At 39.4% G+C, this 21,388-nt stretch overlaps 1 protein-coding gene across 1 annotated transcript in view; it reads left to right on the forward strand.

Annotated features, from left to right (window-relative positions):
• Nucleotides 1-21,388, forward strand: part of LOC126485084 (ran-binding protein 9) — a 236,658-nt gene that overhangs the window by 184,027 nt on the left and 31,243 nt on the right. Inside the window, exons 4-6 of the mRNA XM_050108691.1 lie at nucleotides 367-551; nucleotides 12,034-12,146; nucleotides 18,025-18,504. Coding sequence (XP_049964648.1) covers nucleotides 367-551; nucleotides 12,034-12,146; nucleotides 18,025-18,504 — 778 coding nt within the window. The remainder of the gene's footprint in view (nucleotides 1-366; nucleotides 552-12,033; nucleotides 12,147-18,024; nucleotides 18,505-21,388) is intronic.

Consider the following 21,388-nt stretch of genomic DNA (forward strand, 5'->3'; position numbering starts at 1 on the left):
CATCATGTGTAGTGAAACTACCACCACCACCACCACCACCACCACCACCACCTCCTTCCTCTTCTACACCACCACCTCCTCCTCCTTCTCCTCCTCCTCCCTCCCTCCCTCCCTCCATCCCCTCCTTCCAACACCACTGACAGACTAGAAATTAAAATAATGTGATTATTTTAAGATTTAGTTATGTGAGGCAAACACCACCACTGTCAGACTAGATATTAAAATAATGTGATTATATTAAGATTTAGTTATGTCAGGCAACCAGAGAAACGCTTAATGTTCCAAGACCAGTTATGCACATTAATATGTTTTTTTGTCATGTGTTTTATGTACACTAATTACAAATATATTGGCACTTTATTGCAGCCAAACCTCTACCCAACAGTTGGGCTTCAGACACCTGGAGAAGTTGTTGATGCAAATTTTGGCCAGTCACCATTTGTGTTTGACATTGAAGATATGATGCGGGAGCTACGGGCTCGCACTCTGCGTACAATTCACGAGTTCCCTGTTCCAGACAACCGTGGAGAATGGCAGGCTACTCTTCATAAGTGAGTCACTCGCTTCTAGAAGTGATGCGTGCAGAGGCTGATGTCATGTTAGCCAGAGAATTTTGATAAAACAGAAGATTATGAGGAATTACAGCCGATAAATCAAGCAATATATGATTCTCTTCCATATACAATGATAGCCAAAACATTATGACCACTGCCCACCATGAGACAGAATGCTGCCTGGTTGTGTTGCCAATCTGCGACATGGTAAGGAAAGTATATAAGCGAAGCAGAGATGAATGGCTAATCATTCTAGCAACAATATGGTCTACAAATGTGGTAATCCCCCGACATACGTGACTGACAAAAGGCAGATTTTTCCCAATGCCTAAGAACAAGGATCTCAGAAATGGCAATCCTATTTGCATGCTACTACTGTGAGCATTTTTGGAATGGGGTTGAAGGGCACTGAAACTACAAGAGGGTGACAGTGTTCAACATCCACACTTTATCGTGGAATGTAGAGATTGAAGGCTGACCCAGTTTGTAAACGGGATTGGCTGCTATCTGAGGCAGATCAGACAACAGAGTAAAACGCTGATGCAGGAACAAGTTTTTGAAGTACATCATTTGGCACAGATTGTTGAACATGGATTTCTGCAGCAGATGATCCCTACATGTTCACTTGCTGACATAATGACATTGTCAGTTAAATTGCAGTTGGTGCAGAATCATCAGTATTTGACTGAGGTTCAGTGGAAACATGCCATCTGGTTGGACGAATCGTGTTTCTTCTTACACTAGGTGAATGGTCGTGTTCAGATACACCATCATCCAGTCAAACAGCTGCTTGAACATGCACCGTGCAACAAAAGCAGGCTGGTGGCAGCAGTATTTTGCTTGCTGTTTGGGAATTTCACTTGGGCTTTTGTGGGACCTTCGGTAGTAACCGAGCCACCATGACACTACTTTAACGTCATTGTGGCCATCTGCACTCCTTTCTGCTTGATTTCTTTCCTAATGACGATGCACCTTCCACCAAGACAACAGTCATCTCAAGGCCAGAATTGTGCTTGAGGGGTGTGGTAGTGGACTCACATTGATGTCCCCATCATAGAATTCACCTGATCAAAACTTGTTGGAACACATCTAGATTGCTATCAGGCACAAGCTACATGCCCTAAAAACACTGTCATGTAATTTACTCATATTGCATGGCCCATGCAACATCTGGTTCCAATACTTCCAGAAACCTAGAAAGGATTTGGCGAATTCATGCAGTGTGGAATTGCTGCTATATTGTATTCTAAAGGTGAACTGTCACACTATTAAGTAGGTGGTCATAATGTTTAGGCTGATCAATGTATGTATCATAAAATAACTACAACTGCAAAATTAGGAAAACTCAGATTTATACTGAGACTAATGACCATCTTGCTGCATACAATTAGTGATGGAACTGGAGACACCACAAGAAGGCTTGCAAAGTATGTATATAGTGTAGAGCATACCTATGACCATATCACAATAGATAATATTTATAATAATTTATTTATTCTCAGTTCAGAAACATACAGATATACTAGCTGACAACAGGAAATTTATACTGGGGAAAATCCAACACGTTTGGTGAACTAGTATCTTTATTTCACATGTACCATGAACTTCACAACCTCCAAGGCGCTCGGACTGGCAGGAATGATATCATCTGTGCAGGATGTTGGGCACAATAAGTGTTGAAGCATATGGCTGGCTCTTGTCTGCATACACAGTGGCATCAACATCCGTCCTTCAATCTTCCCATTACAGCTTTCTCTGTACCGGGGGGGGGGGGGGGGGGGGGGTTGTTGCTTGGCTGCTGCCATCCATCTTCAGAGTTTGAGTTTTCTAATTTGGCAGTTCCAGCCTCATCTTACGTGAAGCATGATACAGTTCTCCGATGATCATAGGAAGCCCTTCCTGGACCTCGGACATTGATGAGGGAGGCTGTGCCCATGCAGTGGCTGATAATGTTGTACGCCACTGTAAGCCTCTCTTTACCAGCAGCCTCTTCTCTACGTACTGCATGTGGTGCTATTCCAGCCAGTTAATAAACTTTATCTATTAGAACAGATTGAGGCAACCTGTCATCAGCCTATATGTTTGATGGAGTGCTATATCCATCCGTCCAGTATGAAATGATCAGTAATAGATCGAACAGGCATATTCTGTGACAGGAAAACACAGTGCAATTGCAGATGCAGTGATTGTTGGAGAATGTAGGCCTCTGCCAGTTTGTAAATTGGATGATTTTATTCAGACACTTTCATTTTGTTGTTCTCAGAGTGGTTTTTTAATGTAAAAATTCTGTAAAAGTGTTACTTCCATTATTTTGGAGCATGATAATGCTATAATTGGGTTATTGACCATCTATATGTAGCTCATGATAAACTTCTCTGTTCCGTAGATGGAATGCACATAGTTGTGCCTTACAATGGTTTGGTCATAGCTCGTTCCATTATAGTACTGTGATAGATTTCTGAGGAAATTTGTCAGATTTCTCTCCATGTTGTCAAAGCTTTAGCTCTGTGCAGCAAGGTCTGTCACATATATACAGGAAACTTCTTGTATTTGGAGGCAGTGGTTGATCATTGGTGTAGATGGAGAGCTAGAACACTGCCTGAGGTAGACCATTTTTCTGTGGTCTCCAGTGATTTTCAGTGATTATGCTGTAGTTAGAAGTCAACAAAAAACCTATGAATTTACAGAATTTAGGGAGAATGAGTAAGTTTTATGAGTACCCCTACATCATATGATGCATGGATTCAGTTGGAAATTATTTCATGTAACCTATAAATTTTTATGAGCTTCAATAAGGCAGCTACAATTGTGATAACATACTGTTTTGGTGTTGATTAAAAGTAAAAGGTGAAAGCTAACATGAAATTAAACATTACTGATCTAAACACCCAAACTTAAGTTTTCATGAGCCTGTCACAACAGAACAGTGACTACACAAACTTGGAAAGCTCCTGAAGAGAATAAGACTTAACCCTCATGATATAAAAAAAATGAAGGAGAATGGAAACACATACAAAATTGGTGAAAGTGATAAATTGAAATATGGCCCCCATAGAAAACTGGGAAGAAGAAAAGACAAAATTTTTATTGGCATGAACAAAATTAAGACAGTTAACTCATTAAATGGGATATTGGTTCTTGAGGACAATAAAATGCTTTGGTGTTATGAGAGAGAAAGTGTAAAATAGTCAAGACATGTTAAGAAATGTACTAGATAAAGTAAAAGACAGCTGAGGGACAGGTATCGCAATGATTAGATAAAGGATAGCAGCACAAATAGGAGATAGAAAATAAGTCTGCTAAGGGGGAGATTCGTGGGCAGGGAGGGGAGTGAGAATGAGAAACTTTATGCAAGGAAGGTGATGCCGACCAGACATGCATGATGATTTTAGTAAAAGCTCCACAATATGTGGTTGTTAATTAAAACACTTAATACGTAGAGACTACCTCTACCAAAGATATTAAGTGATTATTAATAACGGAAAAAAATTACTGTGCGAGTCCGTGATCGTCGCGAGTATTTTGTGAATAGAACCGTCTAGATCACTATAAAAACTTAATTATTTTCTACACCATTTTGGATACTGATGTCATCAGATGCCAGCAATTAAGATTTGAAAATCATAAAGAGCGACAGGCATTTGTTGTACAAGAAGACGCAAAACATGTAAAATTAAGAAATTAAAAAATACTTTTAGAAGTACAAGTTTCTTAACATGAAAGAACAATAACATCTGTATGGCTGACTTTCCAAAAAGCAGCAGCTTTTGCTAGGTGGCCCGACAGAAATTAAAAAATACTTTTAGAAGTACAAGTTTCTTAACATGAAAGAACAATAACATCTGTATGGCTGACTTTCCAAAAAGCAGCAGCTTTTGCTAGGTGGCCCGACAGGGACAGTAGATAAGACAGAGTAGCCACCAGGCTGGTTAGTGGTAGGTACATGAGGATGAGCTGAAACTTGTACAACTAGTATCAGCACAATGGCTGGGGTATTAGTGCATCATAATCCTACGAGGAGCGCTATGGAACACAGTAATTTAAGCAAATGAAATTATATCATACTCTACTCAGTTATCAGTTGGAGAACAAACATATAAAAGGTATTAAAATTTGCAAGCTTTCAGAGCTAGTGACTCTTCCTTCTAACAGAAGGGTTGAATGGGACGGAAGAAGGGTGAGGGAGAAGGACTGGCGAGATTTAGGAAAAGTGGTAGAGTTTGCAAAAGTCACCCAGAACCCTGGGTCAGGGGAGTCGTACAGACAGGGTGAGGAGGAAAGACCTCCTCATTCAACCATACATTGTTTCTCAGTCAGTTGAAGCACTGAAGTGTGTTTATCTTCTGAGTGGTAGGATAGATCCTTTCATGCCATTCTCAGATGCCAGTACAGTACTGTCACTGCCTAATAGGAATTCTTGGTCACCTAGTTGGACAGTGTGAGATCCATTGTAACGACACTGTGAATGTGGCGCAGGAAATCATACCCTAGGAGCATGTCAAAATCTGGATTTTCCTGTGACAGTAGTTTTACTGTAAGTGCAAATATTTCTTTGCCAGTCTTCAAATTAATCTACTGCAAGCATACAGGGCATATTATTTCACTGCCTAGCCCATTGGACTCCAGTATGGCTGCCCCGCTATGCCTGCCTGTCACTAAGGAGGGAGGAAAAATAAACTCTCCTGTGTTTTGCTCCAGTATCAAAAAGTGTCTTCAATTTTTTCTTATCTAATTCTCCCATCATCATCACATTTCTCACCTTTTCTGATCCTTTGCTTGTCCCCAGATTGATTTGAATGAATGGGAGTTTGGGGTGGTGGCTACTCCAGCACCCCTTGGGCATGGGTGTGTATGTTGTCGTTAGCATAAGTTAGTTTAAGTTAGATTAAGTCATGTGTAAGCCTAGGGACTGATGCCCTCAGCAGTTTGCTCCCATAGGAACTTACCACCACCATTACTCCAGCACCTGACGTATTTCCTAAGTGTTGTCCCCTGTCACTTCTTCAGTGGCTATCCCTTCCACTCACAAATTCCTATGTGGTTGGTACTGTAGCCTAGAGCATGCCTGCTTCATATGTCCTATTTCTCTGCAATGCATGCAATGTGGTGTCTGTTGTTGGCAACGACTACACTGATTGCCAGTTACGAAAACATGACATGCATCAGTTGTATAGCTTGAAGTTGTTACAGAGTGGTTTGCCATCTCCTCCCTCATAGAGCAAGTTATACCACTTTTTTGTAAAAAAAAAATTGGGTGATGCAAACTTTATTACACTTCTTATTCTAGATCAGTCCCTTTTACAAGTGCATTATAACTTTTGTTAATAGGAGTCAGAGTACATGGAGATGGCTGTAAGAGTTCAAAATGCCACTGTACATATGCTAAAATAGAGTACATTTGTGGCTGAAATTGGAAAATATGTAGTTAACTCAGGCACATATCTTTTTCATTGTTTCACCTAATTTTCTGCCATTATTGCATCTGCTATTTGTCACAGCTCTCGATGTTGCATGAAAACGCTTTTTGCATCAATTTCTCAACAGTTTAGTGAGACATAGTTTCACACCAACTCAGTATGGCCGTGTTTGACATGTGTTAGTGGCATAAATGTGCCGTTGTTGTAGATACATGCATGGGCTGTTCTCCGCTGCAAGTGCTTGTCTTCATCATAGTTAGTATTCTGCTATGTGCAGTTGAGACATAGATAGCAAAGTTAGTTTTGATTAGGACAGGGAATCTTGGGGCTCTACTGCTCGGTCTAGAAGTGATTCATCGATAATATTTGATATTGTAAAGTAACAGTGTCAATGATTCCAAGTATGATAATGATGTTTGGTTTGTGGAGCGCTCAACTGCGTGGTCATCAGCACCCGTACAAAATCCCAATTCTTACACACTCCATTTTTTTCACAATCCAATCTAGATGCTGTCACAAATGATGGTGGTGGTGGTGGTGGTGGTGGTGGTGGTGGTGGTGATGATGATGATGATAAGGGCAACACAAACACCCAGTTCCAGGGCAGAGAAAATCCCCAACCCGGCCGGGTATCTGTCCAGAACCCCAGAGGAGTAGTAGTAGTAGTAGTAGTAGTAGTAGTAGTAGTAGTAGTGGTGATGGTGTTTTTTTTTTTTTTTTTTTTTGCACTGAAGAGCCAAACAAACTGGTACACCTGCCTTAATACATATAGGACCCCCCGCAAGCATGCAGAAGTATCGCATTGGCCTTGTGGAATGAATATGAATGGATGCAGGTGATCAAACAGGATGCTTACGTATGTGTCGTCTGTCAGCATTGTATCTCGACGTGTCAGGGGTCCCATATCACTCCAACTGCACATTCCCCATGTCATTACAGAGCCTCCACCAGCTTGAGCAGTCCCCTACTGATGTGCAGGGTCTGTGGATTCCTGAAGTTGTCTCCATACCCATACACATCCATCTGCTCGATACAATTTGAAATGACTCATTCGACCAGGCAACTTGTTTCCAACCATCAACAGTCCAATGTCAGTGTTGACGGGCCCAGGTGACGTGTAAAGCTTTGTTTTGTGCAGTCATCAAGGGTACACAAGTGGGCTTTCGGCTCCGAAAGCCCATACCAATGTTGATTCATTGAATGGTTCGCAAATTGACAGTTGTTGATGGCCCAGAATTGAAATCTGCACCAGTTTGTGGAAGGTTTGCCCTTCTGTCTTGTTGAACAATTCTGTTCAGTCGTTGTTGGTCCCGTTCTTGCAGGATCTTTTTACGACCACAGCGTTGTCAGAGATTTGATGTTTTATCAGATTCCTGATATTCACGGTACGCTCATGAAATGATCCTATGGTAAAATCCCCACTTCATCGCTCCTTGGAAATGCTGTGTACTATTACTCGTGTGTTGACTACAACACCATGTTCAAACTCACTTAACTCTTGATAACCTGCCAGTGTGGTAGCAGTAGCCGATCTAACAAGTGCACCAGATGCTCATTATCTTACATAGGTGTTGCCGACCCGAGTGCCGTATTCTGCCTGTTTATATAGCTCTGTATTTGAATACACATGCCTATACCAGTTTCTTTGGTGCTTCATCGTATACATATATGTGAAGTATCAAGTGGAAACATTATTAGCTAAAATCTCATAAAGTGCATGACCAGTTTACTTTGAATTTTCACATGATGCTGCAATAAATATTCATACAGACATGCATTGTATATTTTTTTAAATGTTTTGCAAGTTGTCTGTTAAAAGTAACTGCGAGAAAAAAAGGGTATGGTGAAGGGTATTTCTGGTACCACTGACTGATTTCCCCCCTTCCCTGTTCCATTCCCAAAGGGCACACGGGAAGGATGATTGCCAGGAAGTCTCTGTATTATCTCTAATTTATTGAATTTTCTAGTTGCAGTCATTTTATGAGGCATGGGAGGAACTAATACGTTGTCTGGCTCTTCCCAGGAGGTACTGTCGTGCAATTTCAGTAGTAAACCTCTCTGTGGTGCACAACACCTGGAGTTTATAGAACGTATCTATAACACTGTCAAACCAGCTAAACAATTCTTTGATGAAATACACAACTTTTTGTTTACTCTCCTCTCTCTCATCTGGTAGTCCAACCTGTTGAGGATCACAGATAGATCTGTCAAACAAGTGCCTTGTAAGCTACTTCTTCAGTGGATGAATTGCATTTCCTTAAGATTGTTTGTGTGAATCTATCTTGTATGTGCTTTGCCTACCATTTGTTTTACACAGTCATTCCAGTGAGTCACTCCAGATAGATACATGCAGATATAATATGGTTGATACTGTTTTCAGCACTTTGTCGTCAATAGTGTAGTTGTACGGTAATGGATTGCTTTTTGCTGTAGTACCATAGCAGAAAAGCTGTGCAGTTTGATATATTCTGTTTTTCCCCCGTTTTTCTAACATGTGCACATCAGTAAATATGATCTGCTACAATAGAGTAATTCGTTTCTGAATGCACTGCTGTTCTTTACTCTGGTGCACATGTTGTCACAAATTATGATAGACTTTGTTGTAAAGATATCCTGCAAGGATGTGGTTTGTAGACCATTTTCCACATCCACCTAGGTAAATACCAGGCTGGATCTCATGTCCCAGCTCAGATACATGTTGGCAAACACTTCATAATGTGATGACACATTTGACCATGCAGTGCACTCGACACAGACAGATATTGTACAGGGGTTCCACACTTTGGGAGGGGGGGGGGGGAGGGTAAATACATGATTGAGTCACATTAATGTGACCACCTGTCAAAAGCCTGAATAACTACTTTTTGCAGTGCAGGAAGTGTGTCAATGTGGTTCTGGAAGCTACTGATAGGGATGCAAAGACATGCCAACTCTAGCCCTGTGGCCTGCTACACTAGGTTTCTCGGTTGAGGTGCAAATAGCCCGATAGAAATGGTACCATAGATGCTTGTTAGGGTTTAAATGTGGGGGGGTTTGGTGGCCACGGGAGTACAGTACACTCACCCTGGTGTTCTTTGAACCACATACGTACACGGCAAGCTGTGTGACATGTTGCATTGTTCTGCTGGTAGATGCCGTTGTGCTGAGGAAAAACAAACTGCTTATAGTGGTGGACACAGTCTCCAAAGATAGATGCATACTTGTGTTGAACAATTATGCCTTCCAGAATGATTAAATCACCCAGAAAATGCGACAGAAACATTCCCCTGATCATAATGATCCATCCTCCACCGTAGACCTTTCCACCAATTGTTGCGGGGCCATGCACGCCAAGTATTGAAGCATAAAACAATTCATCTGAAGAGGCCACCTGTCACCACTCGGTGGATGTCCAGTTGCAGTATTGGCATGCAAATTCCAGCCTTCGTTGCCAGTGAACACCAGGTAGCATGGGTGCGTGAACCAGGTGCCTGCTGAGGAGGTGCATACAAAGCAGTGTTTGCAGAACGGTCATTGAACCAGGGGGCTACAAACATTGTCTGCTCATCTGGGTGGTCAGTTACTCACCAGATGCACATCTATTCACCTTACAACTCTGCAGCCATTGTTAACCCGTATTATCTATGGCTTCCCACAGTTGCCTCAGTAATGGTTTTGGACAGAGCCAATTTGCCATGTGTGGGATACTTTAACCATGGTGGAAGCAAACAGTTTACAAATTTAGCCATTTGTGAAATGCTTCCACCCCTGGCCCGATAGCTGTTGATTGTACTCTTAGGGATGTAATATAAGTACTCCATTTCCACATTACAATAATGACTGCACTGTTTCCACATCACCCCAATATGCTTTATACACTGTCCACTGCTAGCGTTGCCTCCTGTGATCAGAGAATGGTCGTTGCACTTTGACATCAAATATAGGTGGTGGTCACATTAATGTGACTGGACTGTGTATATACAAATAACGTTGGTTCTCCACATCATAAAAGTACCATATCACTGTCCCAGCATTTGCCAAATAAAAAAGGCACTGGACAGGAAGGGTTGTTCTAAAGATCTGGTGTATTGTTGTTGTGTGAACGTGTTGCAAGCAATTGACCTTCACACACACACACACACACACACACACACACACACACACACACACACACACACACACACACTCACTTTATTTTGATCTCTTTATTATTTGCCACCCACACAGTGTGTACGCATGAGATAATCCTCTGTATTTGCGTGGTTCTGAGAAAATAGTACTGTGTGCATCACCTTGTTCTGATCATCCTCTCACCAAAACTCCTCTAGTATTCCTTTTCACTGGTCACTCAGAGTACAACTTGCTCATCACCTCAGGTTTGTACTGTGAAGTGTAGCAGTCAACGTGGCAGAACACAAAAGCATATTTCTGCAGCAAGCAGAAGTACAGCTCAAGATGTTTCATGTCCATGTAGAAAGGTAAGGAAAACATTCCATTCATGTCAGTAATGACCATATATATAACATACAAGAAAGCATTACTTTTAAGAAGTAATTTTCTGCTCAACACAGCCACAGAATGTGAGTAATGTTTTAAAACTTTTGTCTGTTTTTTGTAGATCAGATTATGTGTTACAATATGAAATATGGATGAAATTGCTTTGACTCAGCAGTGGAGTTAAGCTGTATTACATTTATAGTATAAAACTTTTCTGGCTGTGGCTCTTCGTTTGGTATAAATCTGAAATCTTAATACGAAGTTCATATGTGCAAATGAACCAGTATTGTAAATAAAAGCAAAACAATGTCAATGAGTGTGAGGTGTGAAAAATTTAATAACCATATTTTCAGAAGTTGTGTGAAAAAGTGAGGTAAATTCCACAGAAGAGGACACCTAAAATATACACTGTGAAGCATCTTAAATTTATTTGCCCATTTTCATTTGACCGCTTTCATATTTTCCGAGCAGAGTGGTCCAGTGGTTAGCACACTGGACTTGCATGTGGAATGACGAAGGTAATCTGCACCAGACCATCCAGATTTAGGTTTCCTGTGATTTCCCCATATTGCTTCAGGCAATAGAAGGGAGAACCGATAGAGGTACTCAAAGTACTCCCACCACACACCGTTAGGTGGCTTGCGGACTGTAGATGTAGATGGTTCATGTGAAAGGGCAGGGCCGATTTCCTTCCTCACCCTTGATACAGTCCAAACTTATGCCCCACCTCTTAATGTCCCTGGTATTGATGGAATGTTAAACTGTAATATTCCTTCCATACTTCCTTCATTGTTTCTTATTTGTCTTGTGATTTACTGTCAAACACTGTGTGTGATGTTAGTCAAACCTATGCAGATAATATAAACACATTGTCCTTCTACTATAGTTAGTATGGGACTGTAAAAATAATAAATATGTGGAAAGGAAGGGGAAGTGGCGGAGGGGGGGGGGACATTGAGTCGCACATGAATTGCTTATTAGAAGCCCTCATGCTAGTCCTTGTAGGATTTTCCAGTCAGTCTTAGTATTAGTTATGGGTAATTGATCAGTAAATAAAGTAAGTATAATAAATAATTGGAAAAAAGAGGTTACCTCGTGAGAAGTGTGTATGTAGGTCACAATACAGTAATGACATGTTTTTGATGACCAAAATCTGTCTCCAACAGTTCTGTTTGAAGTTAAAAGAAAAGAAAAAAAGAAGTTTTGTTCAATAATAGGAAAAAATTGAACCTGTTCGCTGTCCTGTACTGAGAGTGTGGGGCTCTAGTTCAGCGACATACTTTTTTAGAGAAGTCTTTCTCCCAAACAAGATGTAATCTAAAGACATGAATTACATTTGTACACCAGTTTGCTATAATTTGGCAATATTTCTGTCACATACAGTACCTTTTCATAGTATACATACTTATTGAGCAAGAAATGTATGATGATTACTTTAAAGTGTTCTGTCATTGCACCGTTTTTAATTGCAGAATTCTGAATAGACATAAATTACAAAATATCAAAATTACGTCATGTTCCGGCCCTTAATTTTTAATTACTGCATAAGTAAGATGTATTTGTAATCTTTGCTTCTGTCTCTACAGGATGGTATCAACTTACCTTGTGCATCATGGGTACTGTGCAACAGCTGAGTCATTTGCAAATGGCACAGGACAGGTCTTCGAAGAAGATCTAACATCAATTAAAAATAGGCAGCGTGAGTGGTACTTTGATAATTTGTAGGTTATTCCAGTTGCCGTTTACCTGTACCAAAGGATCTTTCTTTTACTTGTTTCTTATAACTTGCCTTGCCCTTTCAGAGCCAATATAACATCATGATTTTTAGACAGAGAAAATGGAAAGATAAACTGCACTTGATATAGTCTTTATTCAACTTGATATTAGCCCTCAATTGAATTACATCACCCACAAAAAAAAGCTTAACTGAAAATAAAAACAGTGAACTTGTAAACCTTAAAACTTGGAAATTTTTTAGCAAGAACTGTTGTGAGGAAATAGTGTATTTTCTGACATAATGGAGAGTAGTTAGCTAGATAGTAATACAATTTCTTAAGGTGTACCTTTTCATTATTTTACTTACAGCATGGATAAAAGCTATCATTGATAAACTGTTAATTGAATTAGCCTATGTGCATGTACGATGGATTCAACAATCTTGTTGTTGTTGTTGTTGTTGTTGTTGTTGTTTGTACAGCTGTACTGAATTGCGTTATATATAGAACATTTGAAGTATGCTGAATAATTTACTACTGCTATTGCTTCTGTTATTGTTATTATTATTATTATTATTATTATTATTATTATTATTATTATCATCATTATCCTCATCAGCACCAGCACCATCATCGTCATCTGTGAGCTGCTGGGAGCTTTTACTCATGCCTTTAAATATAGAAACTGTTCATTCTGAAATTACTTGTATATTGATAAATGGAAGACACACAAAAATTAAAGTTTTGCCTGAGTAGTTGAATATTCATTAGTGGCACAATTCAGTATATGAGCTAATGTGAATTTTGCAGTTGAAACTTCCACATTAATTATTTATTTACTCTTAGTTGTAAGGCATGCAAGAATAGCTTTTTAATGTAATATAATCACATCTACTGTAGATACAAGAATAATCCATGACATAAAATAATCCAAGCATCTTAATTTTGAGGGGGCTTTAACTAGGATTTTATATATAGAAAAAATATTTGAGCATAATGATTCTGTTCATCATCGTCACTAGTGGTAAGGACCAATCTGGCGTCTTGATTTTTTTCCACTCGGCATGAACTTGTTGTTTTCATCTGCCATCCATTGCATATATCTCTGTTTAAGTGCAGCTCTGAAAGGCCAATTTATATGCACATCTAGTGGTTTCAGTACAGATGTTACACCTCCAGGAACAATGACCAAGTCAGTTTTCCCTTTTTGTGACTTGTCTCACACTTTCTCAGTTCTATGTCCACAGAAGCTGCCCAGGACAAACATATGTTTTAAATTCAGTAACGCACCAGTGCAATGTTGCCAAACATGCATCACCCAGTCAACTGTAAGGTCATTATCATTTCACCCTTTCAGATTCACTCTTGACCAGTGTGCCTTTCATGGTATTTTCAGACTAGTTTTCCTTTTAAATATCACATAAGGTAGTAGCTTCCGTCCACCTCCAGTTACGCACGTAATCACTGAACACCTTTGCTTTTAATTACTGCCACTTCATATCATGATGCTAGATTTCCCATTCATATTCAGTGGTGTTAAGTGGCATCTTAAAATAGGCAGTCATTTGCTCTGCATTACCAATTTGCGATTATGTATAGGAATGTTGGATGCAGAAATTTATGAGGTAGCAATGAAAATTTATTACTTTTTCGTCATAATCCTCTGGAAGCTGTTGAGTGATAGTAGTTTCCTTCCGGAAGCCGAATCCATTTCGAAAGAAAGATCTTGATAAGCAGCCCTGGCTAGCTTTGAAAACGGTGATGCCTAGTTCTTTGGATAAAGCCATTATTTTGATTTAGCACATTTCACTTGTCATTGCAAATCAAAATTGTCACTTTGTATCTACACAATTGCGGAGTCTTCTTTTTATGGTCCAACTGCTTCCCTTTTCAGCTGCAAAATGCCTCACAGTTACTGTTCATTTCTTGAAGCCGCCTTTTGTTTTTTCACCAATTTTGAATGCAACTCTTGCTCACATTGTACTTTCTTCCCACTACACAGTTTCCAGTGTTCTCTGCCTTTTCAATAACTACAAGTTTTTCTTTAGTTGTGTATGGGCAATAATGATAACTTATAAGTCATAATCAATTCTGTGGTGCATGGCTTTCACTGCAGTGGACAGCTGTTAAGGTCATTTCTGTGTCATTTTCTATCAATAATGAGGTTGCTAGTGCATGCTGGGCACAACACCAGTAGGGGGTGCCCCCTGCAGTGGACTGCATTCATTTATAGCCTCAGGCTGACTGAAAACACCAGAGAAACAACTGTCAACAGCTGTCCACAGTAACAGACACTGTGCATGTTAATTTATTAACGGATGGTTAATACTTCACTTCTAACATGCTACTGACACATCACAGACTGAGGCTGCAACAACACTTCAGTGTAATGGGATCTATTGTTGAAGGAGGAACAGTACGAACGTTATTACAATTAGTATGCATAGCCTAATACTTCACTTCTAACATGCTACTGACACATCACAGACTGAGGCTGCAACAACACTTCAGTGTAATGGGATCTATTGTTGAAGGAGGAACAGTACGAACGTTATTACAATTAGTATGCATAGCCTAATTTCTCATCCTTAAACGCGGGAGAAAAAATATGCCTAGATTATTCATGTATGTACGGTATTCCTCAGAGTGGGAGTTGAAACAGGGTGGAATACTACTCTATCCTCAGAATTTGTAGGACTCTACTTACTCATGGGTGATTTTCTCTCCATCTGTGATGACCAGTACACCCCATGCCTATCATAAGTCATTAAGTGAATTTCGTCTGGAAATTTGGCAGGTATATGCAGTTCTGTTTTTACAGTGTGTAGAGTCAGTCCAAACAAATTCTACTCAGCACCTTTTTTATGTGATGCCCAGGTTCAACAGATGATGTAGGTCTGTTTCTCATTGTAAACAAAATGATTTTATTAATGCGAGTAGAATTGCCAGTTTGATGGAGCTATCTTATTTTAGTCTCATGTTATCTTGATTATAATGATGTGTCTGGTTCCACGTATCTGTAAAAATTTGTCTGGTACGTCGTCTATACCAGGCTTGTCCCATTCCTTATGCTGGCAGGTGCTGATATGTATGTCTGCTACTGCAATGCTACTCAGTCTCTGCTATAGTACTGGCTGGTCATGTTTTGCTGTCCCTGTTTATTCATATGATTAAACAGAATAAAGCAGTAGACTATTTGGGCTGATCTATTGTTTGGGCATGTACAGTTCCTGTAGTAAACATTTGGTTTGTAACAAGGATCGGACCAGTATTTTCCTTTAACACTTGGCATTATTTGTTGGGGCTGAGTGTATCTATGTACTGTGAAAATTAAACTGCAAATGTCTACCAAAAATGCATCTGATGACTTTTAAAGAGATGAGACCCAGTTTATACCCCATAGCTCATCATTTCAAAGATTTAGATCTGTAGCGGAACAGATAAGAAGTTGTGAACGAATTATATTTATCAATTAATGTGTGGAACAATTTGCGTACTTATGATAGAAAAGAATTTAAGTATAGACAGTAATTTTGAGCCATGGACAGTATATAAATAATGGTTTAGAAAGTAATAAAAAGTTATCTAAACAAATCCTGTGAAGTAGAGAGGCACATAAGAACTAACAATGACTGTTAAGTCTTTTGATCTTTTTTCTCCTACTGAGAAAGGTACCATGATGACTAACACACTGCACTCAATTTTTGGAATTAGTTTCACCATTCTGATTTAGATTTTCATTAATTTCTTCAGATGAATTCTAAGGCAACTTCTTAAAGTACAGAAGGCTAATTTCATTCCCTCAGTTCAATTTCAATGTTGGTGGTATGTTACATTCTGATTAAGGTTCCTTCTTTCCTTCCTTGTTTTGCTCCAGAGAGGGAACCTTACACCTATGTACACATTCTTCCAGAGCTATAGTGTCACTTACATGAGTACGATCACACCCTGACAAGAACAGTGACACAACACTAAAATGCAATAGACCTGCTTGAGAAAACTTGACTTATAGAATAAATTCCATAAAACGTATTTTGAAATAGTACAGTGTTCCTTTAAATTTCAAGTAAGTGCTATTGGCAGTAAATCACATTGTATTTTACATGATGTTGGAGCCTTTCAAACATTTTTCAGTGATATGAACTGAAATTGCCGTTTTCCAACATGTACTTTTCTTGCTGGGGTGCGATAGGTTCTAAACTAAGATGGGATAGTTAAAAGGGAAACGAGGTTACGTGGGTAGGAGAAAGTGGCAATTGCCATTGTTAATATTGTAGGAATATAGGAAGTGAACAAGAGAAACAATGCAAATTAGGACCAAAACAGGAAAGGTGAACGGTAAAATCTCGTGCTGTAGTGACTGAGGGGCCACATGATGTGCTCAAAGAACTGTGCAAAATTATGAGGTTCAGTCAGTCTGGTGTTTGAGGAGAGAATCTATACAACATAAATCATATGGGAGTTATTGAAATTTATGGTGTTCCTATGACTCGCATTTCTTCCAACTGATCTTCAGACCTAAAACTAGCAGATCATAGCACACCTGCATTCTTTTGAACAAACTGTGCTGTGCAACAGTAGTTTTAGATCTGAAGATCATCTGTGTACCAGATTGAAACTGATCATCAAAATATATTTTAAAAAAGTGAATGACTCAGATTTTTTCCATTTTAGGCAAAGGTGTTTAACTTCCCTGTTTGCTCATAAAATATTACCTTGTACAAGAAGTTACCTGAAACAATGAAACGTTGGTATTGCAGTACCCATGATTTCATTGGTATTGCAGTACCCATGATTTCATTATTCTCTAGATGTAAAGCTGTCAGTGAGCTAACTCATTTTTACCATATGTTTCTCTGAATTTTTGCTCCATTTGCATTGAAGACCCTAAATTTGGAATGCATTGTTAGACTGTTTCAGATCCACCCAACCTGCGTCTCATGGACTTGATGTTGAAAGCATGTTGAATTACAAAAACTCAGATGATGATACTAACTAGATTTATGTTTCTCTCGATTTAGTTGACAGATAGTAATCTGTAAAGTGACAGAAATCAGTCCAGTCTTTGTTCACCCACTTCTTAGAATCTGTTCTACTTCGGTAATGAGGATTACATGGGGATATTCCTTATATGCAAGAATCAACAGAACATAACAATAAATACAGATGGCATACTTCCATCAGTTTCACAAGTTTTCTTTCCGCAATTTTTTTCGTATTCCTAGATATTTAAGGCACTTTCTAGGAACAGCACTCTATCTTGTAAGCATACTTATGACTTAACAGTGAACCATTTCTTACAGCTTTTTCATGCTTAGCTATATTTCAGAACATAGTTACACACACATCACCTCCAGGTTTGTTTATTTTGAGGTGTGGATTTATGTTGTTCCACTTCAGGTCCCTCCTCTCCCTACCTCCCCCTTTGTCCCTATATATGCTCTGTGTTTTTAATTGGTACCAAAAAGGTAGTTTCTAAGTAATGTCATTAAACCCATGTAGTGTTGTGTTGCTTAAAGGTTTTGTAAAATTTGAGATGATCAGTGTCTTAATAGATAGCCATTAACTGATACATTACATTAAAAAAAAAAAAAAAAAAAAAAAAAAATAGTTACGCTGGTTTTATCATAATTGTAGGTTGTAAAAAAGCTTAATTTAAGACTCCAGTTAAGTTGCATAAATTTTTAAGACTCTTTAATTAATTAGTTATTAGTGTATATGGTAACAGCATTGATTCTTGCTTCACTGAATGAAACTGAGTTGACTCCACTACTGAGTGAAAACCATTTCCTTCATTTTTCATATTGTTTCTGTTATTATCCAATATTGAATTTTTTTAGTGTCTCCTTTTTTATTTTCTAGGAATTTTAAAACTGGTGCTGGCGGGACGTATGGGTGAAGCAATTGAAACAACAAGCGAGTTGTACCCAGGTCTGCTGGAACGAGATCAGAATCTTCTGTTCCTGCTAAAGTGTAGGCAATTTGTAGAGATGGTGAATGGCTCTGACTCGGAAGTCTGCCCACCACGTTGCCCTAGAGGGCAACCGTTTTCCTCGCCTCCACACCACTTGGCCCCACCACCTACGTCGCCTCCTCAACCATCACCACCTTCAAATTCGTCAAGTCAGCAAGTTGGAAAAGCCAGAAGAAACACAGTGGAAGAAAACAACCTCAATAATATGAACATGGCAATGAATGGCAGCAGTGAAATCATCCGTCCACCACCATGTGCCGGTGATGCCGATATTGACATGGAGGAGCCTAGGAATGGCCACTCCACGAATGGTTACCAAAATGGCAGTAGTCATCGGCTTGAAGAAGAAATTCAGGAGGAGGAAATGGGTGAGCTGCTTGTTTTAAAAGTTAAACATCTCAAATGAATCATACAAACCTCTATATGTGTGTAACTGACCATACTTGACAAACAAATGGAGCATTGTTGTTGTTGTCGTCGTAAGGTGTGAAAGGCGATGGACTTGACTTTCAGAGCTGAAGTCCCTTTGCTTGTCATAAAAAGCAGAAGAGTGAAAATGAAAAGAAATATATACACATTTGCAGACTTGAGAATTTCTTTCACATGTTTCAGTGAAATATACAAGCATTTAGAGACTTGATAATTTCTTTCATGTGTTTCAGCAATATTTAATTGCAGTGTCATATTTACATAAAATGCTTCAGTGGCTAAACCCATTTCTAATCATTAATTTTTTCAGTAGTCTCATAAAAAATTTAAGAACAAACCTCTATTGCAAATATGTTGCTAAAGCACATAATATATAAACACTATACAAGAATGTATCAGTATACAGGGTAATTCTGTGATGATTTTACAGACTTTCAGGAATGATGGTGAAGGGTAAATGTATCAATTTGAGATAAAGGACCCTAGTTTGTAAATGACTGAGTTGAAAAATCATTCATATATATCTAGCAATGGCATTTCTTGTACTGTGTTGTTGTTGCTAAGACTGTAGGGTAGGCAACTTTCAGCGTTGTTAGTGTCTAATGAAACAAGAAAAAAAGTCTAGTAAACATGGGCTCCAAAATGTATGCATTTAGAGCTATGATCACTTGTTCATCTTCAATATTATGAAACACAACTCTTCGACTGCAACCTCTTTGGGTTCCGTATTTTTCAAGGACGTAATGTAGACCAGAACAAGAAAAAGACATCCAGTAAATGCATACCTTAAGAGCTATGGCCACTTCTTCAGGAGAAGAGATGTGTTTCACAATAGTGAAGTTGAAAAGTGTTCATAGCTCTAAAGATATGCATTTTAGACCCTATGTTTATGATACCTACTTTTCTTGTTTTTATTCATAGTTCACCTCTGAGAGTTGCCTACCCTACAATCTTAGCATCAAGAGCAGTGTCACATGTATTCCACTGTTAGAAGTATCAGAATGATGTCATTTCTGGACCAGGGTGCCTTACCTCAAATTGACACAGTTACTCCTTTTCTATCATCCCTGAAAGTTTGTGACATTATGAAATCACCCTGTATATTAAGTCAGCATTTGTGTGAGGCCTCTATTAGTAGTATGAATTCAGCTATCATTTGCAAGTACTTACACTGCCAGATGTGGCTGTGGGAGCCCTTACAGTCAATTGGCATACAACCATCATGTAGTGTAGTTAAATACTATTGTTAAGAGACAAATATTTATTGCTGCTCTCAGCTAATATCATTTCAGAAATTAATGTCTTTTGTATATTGCAAGTCAAACTGTGGATGAGGCACTTTCTTTTTCTTTTCCTCCTCCTCCTCCTTCTTCTTCTTCTTCTTCTTCTTCTTCTTCTTCTTCTTTGGATTTTTTACACTATATTGTTAGTTTTGTTTGTCACTCATCTGTTAGTAGGCATTTATCCTTCAGTAATTTTTCAAATTCTGTCAACATATAATCGAATGAACTATTAATAACACAGTTTTGCTACATAACTAAATAAATGTAAAATTTATGATATGAATATAATAGAGGGAAACATTCCACGTGGGAAAAATATATCTAAAAACAAAGATGCTGTAACTTACCAAACGAAAGCGTTGGTATGTTGATAGAGACAATAAACACACACACACACACACACACACACACACACACACACACACAAATTTCAAGCTTTCACAACCCAAGGTTGCTTCATCAGGAAAGAGGGAAGGAGAGGGAAAGATGAAAGGATGTGGGTTTTAAGGGAGAGGGTAAGGAGTCATTCCAATCCCGGGAGCGGAAAGACTTACCTTAGCGGGAAAAAAGGACAGGTACACACTCGCGCACACCTACACATATCCATCCGCACATATAAAGACACAGGCAGACACATGTAAATGCAAAGAGGTTGGACAGAGATGTTAGTCAAGGCGGAAGTACAGAGGCAAAGATGTTGTTGAATGACAGGTGAGGTACGAGTGGCGGCAACTTGAAATTAGCGGAGGTTGAGGCCTGGTGGGTAACGGGAAGAGAGAATATATTGAAGGGCAAGTTCCCATCTCCGGAGGTCTGATAAGTTGGTGTCAGTGGGAAGTATCCAGATAACCTGGAAGGTGTAACAATGTGCCAAGATGTGCTGGCCGTGCACCAAGGCATGTTTAGCCACAGGGTGATCCTCATTACCAACAAACACTGACTGCCTATGTCCGTTCATGCGAATGGACAGTTTGTTGTTGGTCATTCCCACATAGAAGGCTTCACAGTGTAGGCAGGTCAGTTGGTAAATCATGTGGGTGCTTTCACACGTGGCTCTGCCTTTGATCGTGTACACCTTCTGGGTTACAGGACTGGAGTAGGTGGTGGTGGGAGGGTGCATGGGACAGGTCTTACACTGGGAGCGGTTACAAGGGTAGGGAAGGTGGTTTGGGTATTTCATAGGGATGAACCAAGAGGTTACGAAGGTTAGGTGGATGGCGGAAAGACCCTCTTGGTGGAGTGGGGAGGATTTCATGAAGGATGGATCTCATTTCAGGGCAGGATTTGAGGAAGTCGTATCCCTGCTGGAGAGCCACATTCAGAGTCTGATTCAGTCCCAGAAAGTATCCTGTCACTAGTGGGGCACTTTTGAGGTTATTCTGTGGGAGGTTCTGGGTTTGAGGGGATGAGGAAGTGGCTCTAGCTATTTGCTTCTGTGCCAGGTTGGGAGGGTAGTTGCGGGATGCAAAAATTATTTTCATGTTATTGGTGTAATGGTTCAGGGATTCAGGACTGGAGCAGATTCGTTTGCCACGAAGAC

Source organism: Schistocerca serialis, chromosome 6 (assembly GCF_023864345.2).
Source record: "Schistocerca serialis cubense isolate TAMUIC-IGC-003099 chromosome 6, iqSchSeri2.2, whole genome shotgun sequence".
In the NCBI taxonomy this organism is placed as follows: domain Eukaryota; kingdom Metazoa; phylum Arthropoda; class Insecta; order Orthoptera; family Acrididae; genus Schistocerca; species Schistocerca serialis.